Source organism: Sinocyclocheilus rhinocerous, unplaced genomic scaffold, assembly GCF_001515625.1.
Source record: "Sinocyclocheilus rhinocerous isolate Xijiao unplaced genomic scaffold, SAMN03320098_v1.1 scaffold2406, whole genome shotgun sequence".
Taxonomy (NCBI): Eukaryota; Metazoa; Chordata; class Actinopteri; order Cypriniformes; family Cyprinidae; genus Sinocyclocheilus; species Sinocyclocheilus rhinocerous.
Window position 1 is genome coordinate 74,745 of NW_015656159.1, and position 6,583 is coordinate 81,327.

General features: G+C 35.1%; 1 protein-coding gene across 1 annotated transcript in view; it reads right to left on the bottom strand.

Moving 5' to 3' along the window:
• LOC107719677 (UPF0258 protein KIAA1024-like) overlaps positions 1-6,583 on the bottom strand; it is a 24,030-nt gene that overhangs the window by 3,261 nt on the left and 14,186 nt on the right. The window contains exon 3 of the mRNA XM_016527158.1: positions 3,743-3,997. Coding sequence (XP_016382644.1) covers positions 3,743-3,997 — 255 coding nt within the window. The remainder of the gene's footprint in view (positions 1-3,742; positions 3,998-6,583) is intronic.

Genomic DNA, 6,583 nt, shown 5'->3' on the forward strand with positions numbered 1-6,583 from the left:
AGAGCAAAGAACATTTACATTATCAAAGAACACATTTTCACTGACAGTCTAGTTCAAGCACTCTCAAAAACTCCCATTAAAATTACTGAAGCTGTTTACACTATGAAATTGATATCTTACAGTTACGTTCACACATTTGCACTGTTGTTTCTGACGAGAGAATTCACCAGAAAGAGTCATTCAGTCTGTGAGCGAGTGAAGAAAACACCGGCATTTTAGCGATGACTCATCTGAACGTCTCTGATTGGTCACTGCATTCATAAGCTCAACAGCATCGTTTGTGATTGGTTATAATGTGCAGCGCTGTAAAACCGCATCTGTATCTGGCTCAGCGCCAGCCAGCGAACGAACGCAGATTTGAATTTAGCAGCTGATGATATGACGCACTGAACGTTATAATCACGCCGGTGTGATTGTATTAAATATAGAAAATATTAATCGGCTATTTTTTGTCTTTTGGAAGCTGCATTCAAAATCCACTTGGCTCAAAAATCTGAGGGGTCACGTGCCCCCTCACTTTGAATGGGCATGACGCCTCTGCTTGCTGCAGAAATCCAGAAAACTCTTTGCTTTGCCAGCCTCATCTTGTTGTTCAAGGTTCGAAAGCGCTGTACTGGGTCACTAAGAATCACTGGTACATTGCATTGCTCAAGCTGCGTTCTGTCTTTTTGACATTTTCTGTCTTTTTTCTGTTCCTCTCATGCTATGGTTGGGTAAGCAGGCCTTCAGAAAATTACAAGCCCTTGCAAATGGGCAGAATGAGAGATGCTCCCCTGCTTCTAGCCAAATTTCCATGCACTAGATTGAATAGGTAGCACAGATTTGATGCAAAGATGTAGGGCACATTTAAAAATTCGGCTGCAGACGTTGCAAAAGCCATCGAAGAAGTCAGCAATTTCTTTTTCTGTTCCATCGTTTTCACTTTGTTCAACACAAGAACAGCTAGTTTTAAAGCCATCACTTGCTTTTGTCCATTCAAAACCAATATCCCTCTGGAGAGAGTCAATAAAATACAGCATAGATTATGTTATTATGAGAGAAGCTTGCTGAGTGCTGTCTCCTACACTAAAGCCTTTTTATTGTGTGTCGTCCTCTATCAATAGCACGCGATTATGTCTGGAGATAGCGAAGACAGATAAACATCATCTGAAACAGACAACTGTAAGCCTTCATCTAAAACAAACACACAACAGACGGTTTTCAAGCCTGCATGAATACAAATGGACCCTTTTTACTTTAAAACATGCTCCTGATCTGAAAAAAAACAAAAAAAACAATTCAACCTTCAACTATTTTTTCTTGTTAATTTTAGTTGGTAACACCAACTTTTCAATATTATGGAAAGTCTTTTTTGTTCATGTTCTTTTACATCTCATCATGGCATGCATGCCTCTCATACTCTCCTATAAAGTCATATTGTTTGTTTTCCTTGAATAAGTTTTATTATTGAGGATGCTTATTGTAATTTGTTGTGTTTCAATTTGTTACAGCATTGAATCAGTTCATAACAACTTCAACTAATTTGCATTTACATTAGGCAATACGAAAATCCATTTACATCATGTGCCTAAAAAAGTTATTTAAATACATTTTTGTAAAAAGTAAGCGTTTCTGTGTTAAAGGAATCAATGAGCTGTCAACTCTAGAACCTCTCAGACTGATTCAGCCCAACTCAGTTGTTCAATCTTGTTTGTGAGTGAACAATTAATTAATTGTTAAGTGGCATATTAAAAAATCTCTCTAAAATATTCTAGTAAAGCCATATGTACACCAAAATTGCTTTAAATTATGTGTTTGATATGTATATATAATGTTTTGCCAATGAATCAGCTCATAAAAACACAATTTGCATTTACATAATTACATCCCAGTGATTCACCTAAAAGCTTATTTATTTATTTATTATAAATTTTTTTTGGGTAAAAAGTCACAAACAAATGATCTTATTTCCACATTAATCCATTCTTGGTTAAATTACCTCCAAGTCTGATTCAGTCCAATTTGAGAACAAATTGTTCAGTCTTAGGGTTAATGAATGAATCTTTCAGTAAACAATTCAGTGATTCTTTTACATCAGTGATTTATATTGCATGCCTGTCATACCCTATAAAATGCTGCAATAAAGCCATATGTAAACCCAGATTACTGTATATAATGTTTTAATATGGAATTTTATTATAAGTGCTTGCCATTTTGCTGCCTTAGCTCGTAAGAATACATTTAATTTGCATTTACATATTATATATAATTCAATCTCCAATTATTCAATTATTTGTCTATATAATAAATATTTTAAAAATAACTTTTTTTGTCACAAATTTCCATATTAAACAGTTCTAGGTAAAATTAGTCAGTTGGTTATTGGCTCAATAACCTACGGTGGCCGAGAAGTGCAAAACAAATCACAATTCTGAAAACAAAATAACAAATTACAAACACAAATGCAAGTCTAAAAAACTAAATAACAATTCAGAAAGCACAACAACAATTCAGAAAACATTATAACAAGTCAGAACTATACCTACCTCTTCCGGTTTGTCTGATTTGTCGTTGTGTTTTCTGACTTGTTAATTTGTTTTCGGATTTGTCGTTGTGTTTTCTGACTTGTTATAATGTTTTCTGAATTGTTGTTGTGCTTTCTGAATTGTTATTTTGTTTTTTAGACTTGCATTTGCGTTTGTAATTTGTTATTTTGTTTTCAGATTTGTGATTTGCTTTGCACTTCTCGGCCACCGTAAGAACCTGTCTGACTGATTCAATCCAATTAATGAACAAACTGTTCATTCTGGTTTGTGAATGAATCATTCTACTGATTAAATTAAATAATTAAATTAAAAAGAATGAGTCGCTAATGAATCTTTTTTTTCCCCCAAATCCTGGCCTACATTTTTTTCTCACTGAACATCCAGTTTCACTCAAAAATATGTTAGATTTCAGAAATGAATTTGGTGGCAAACTGTTTTTCAGGATGTTTTAAGTCTGCACACAACAGACAAAAAAAGAGGAGCATTTTAATCCTCTCTCACTCCTCATGAGAAATCAAGGTCAATTAAACGTTTTCCAACGTTCCTTTATGATCTACACATAACAAAAATATAAAAAAGTTTATATTTATAAAAAGTAAAAAAAAATGCCTGGCAAATCTGTACTAATTAAAACTTAAAAATTGCATGCTTTTCAAAATGTCTCAAAATTAATCCACATAAACAAATTACCTAATTTCCATATTAATTGCTTCTCAGTTAAATGAGTCAGTGAGTCATTGACTCAAGAACCTCTCAGATTGATTCCATCCAAAATCGTAAGGCAAATCATTCAAACTGGATCAACCAATTCAAAATGCAATCATATTCCATCCTACATTTATTCTCACTAAACATGCAGTTTCACTTAGAAATACGTTCGATTCCAGAAGCAAATTGGGCTGCTAACAGCATTTGATGTTGGCATTGAAATGAAGCCAAGGACCTGCAGTAATTGCACTGAGTCAATGACTGTCAACAATGAGTGGTTTTGATAAGGATCATTAATATTTCACAGCACACAAGGTCACCTACTGCGCTGCCGACCTTAAGCCACACCGCCAGCATGTGGCAGAGAAGCACTGATTGAATGACAATCGATGCCGTCATTCCCATGAGCCTCAGCTTTTGAAGCTAATCCCACACACAGCAAAGCCTCAAGGAACAGTGAAAATTGACAAGATTGGCAAGGTTGCAATCACAGCGAGGTGGCATCTCACCTGCAGGTCCAGGGCGCTGAGCTTGTTCTTGTCTCCTGAGTTGCGTTTGTACTCTTCGATGGTCCAGGAGGGCTGGGAGCGCTTGCCGTCGGCGAGGCCGGTCAGCCGCAGGTCCGTGTAGAGAGGGCTGCCCTTCACGTGAGACTTGACGGCGGGAGGCAAGTGGTGTGGGCTGAACACCTGCTCCACCAGGTAGGAGTCCTTGGGCGGCTTTGAGGAGCGGTGGGCCTGGTGGGCTTCATACTGCCGATCTGTCTGTAGGGGAGAAATGAGAGGAAAGGTCACGGAGGAGGAAGCATCATATCTCTTCTGCTGATCTGATGATGCATCCTAAGACTGATGATACTGAACAAGGCAAAACAAAAAGGAGGGTTTTAAGCCTTTTTTCACGCTTCCTCTATGATGCAAACGTAACAAAACAGCTGGTGAATCTGTACGAATCAAAACTAAATATAAATATCTCACAAAAAAAAACTAAATAAAAATATCTCACAATAAAATTCCATCCACATTCACGTTTCAGAAGTGGTGTTTACAAAGCCAAGCAACACTATTATTTTTGAGCAAACCCCAACCCTTAAAGGGATAGTTCACCCAAAAATGAAAATATGTGACCCTGGACAACAAAACCAGTCATAAGGGTCAATTTTTTTGACATTTTTGAAGCTTTCCATTGTTGTATGGTTTGTTATGATAGGACAATATTTGGCCGAGATACAACTATTTGAAAATCTGGAATCTGAGGGTGCAAAAAAATCAAAATATCGAGAAAATCGCCTTTAAAGTTGTCTAAATTAAGTTCTTAGAAATGCATATTACTAATCAAAAATTAAGTTTTGATATATTTACAGTAGGAAAATATCTTCATGGAACATGATCTATACTTGATATCCTAACGATTTCAGCGACTTAAGACCGGTTTTGTGGTCCAGGGTCACATATGTTGTTGTTTGTCAATTTGTTCTAAACCTGAATTTCTCTCTTCTGCTAAACATAAAAGAATATATTGTAACCAAACAGTTGATAGCCCCCAATTTACTTCCATTGTATATTTTCAATACTATGGAAGTCAATGGGGAGCATCAACTGTTTAGTAAACAATATTCTTTAAAATATATTCGTTTGTGTTCAACAGAAGACAGAATCTCATAAAGGTTTGGAAAAAACTTGAGGCTGAGTAATAATGACAATTTTCATTTTTGGTGAACTATCCCTTTAAGAGGTAGGATTTTTTTTTTTATGTTTGTGAAAGAATTCTCTTATGTGCACCATTTATTTGATCAAAAAATACAGTAAAATTGTGAAATATTATTGCAATTTAAAATAACAGTTTTCTATCTGAATATATTTTAAAGTGTAATTTATTCCTGTATGAGCACACAGACAGAATAAAAAGCTCTTTGTGTTTTACAGAGCCATAGCACAGTAAAAATACAAGCAGCATCATGTACTTTATATCAGCACTGCTAGTTTTAGCAGCTGCACCCTGTGAGTATACTACTGTATATATATATATATATATATATAAACAAATAAATATTTCTAGAAAATCAAATGTGGAGTTTAGTTTGTATTACTGAAAATGTTTTATTTGTTGTTCATAGGTCTTTTCTGCTGCTGCAGCTTGTACAACCTGAAAGATTTGATTATCATGAACTGGGTCATTCTACAAAACAAGCATCATTAGTGACAAGCATCAATAGTGAAAAAATAACTTTAATAATGAGCAGCTGATGCAGCTTGTACTATGTTTATACATTTTTTTCCTAAACATAATATACAAAAATTTAGTAACTTTGTGTTTTCTTCATTTATTAATTTTTTCTATTTGTCAAAAGGATGTTATATTTAGCTTGTTTCCATTTTTTATATTAGTAAATAGGCACAGTACTATAAAACATAGAAATACCCTGTTACCATCAGATTTCCCTTTCTAAAAAATTAACTATCCCATAAATTAAACAAAAAAACATTATAATGACATGGTCCATGTAACCCTTTGCAGTTCTTGGTTCAATTCGCACCATCAAAATGAACCAAATGAAAAGTTGGCTTCAGACTTTCATTTTCAATTTCTTTGGAGCAATTTACAAACGGATAATTGTCTCTCATTTTAATTTTCAATTTTACGTGTTTGGGTTGTTGTGCCCGATTTTTGAACTAACATAAAAAATTACTCATTATTCTGATTTTCCACTTCTCTGTTTTGCGCTCCCGGTTGGACCGTACCAGTGAGGGGAGCGGGGGGTGGGGATGTGGATGTATTTACCCAGAGCGCTGAATGTATAGGCCCTATGCATTGGCACGTCTGACCATGCAATAATTTATCATCAGACCAGGGCATCCTTTCATGATAAATGAAAAAAAAAGCAAAAAAAACTTGACACTCTTTTTTTGTTTGGTTTTGTTTGATTGAACACACCCACTCTGTGTGTCCCCATGCATGAGCAAATATATCAATGCAAACTCAAATGCCATATTTTCTATTTAAACAACTGGTAAATTAGTGATTTATCTGAAGAGGAGAGACAATGTTCTCCATAAAGCTCCTTCTGCTGTTGGTGGCTGTACACAGTGAGTGTTTTTAGTTTAGGGGGTTTTATTTAGGCAGTTTTACAGACTTACAATGTAACATCCAATCCTGTTTCGTCAGTATTATAGTTCATTTGATGTGTAAAGCATTTTTCTCTTTGTTTAAGTGTTTATTGTTAGGTTGTGCTCACACAGTCTGAGCAGTCAGTAACTGTGTCTCCAGGAGCACATGTTTTTTTGTTTTGTTTGTTTTTTTGCTACAACATGGGATTAATCAGTGCATGCTGATGAACTTTTATCATAGTTTAT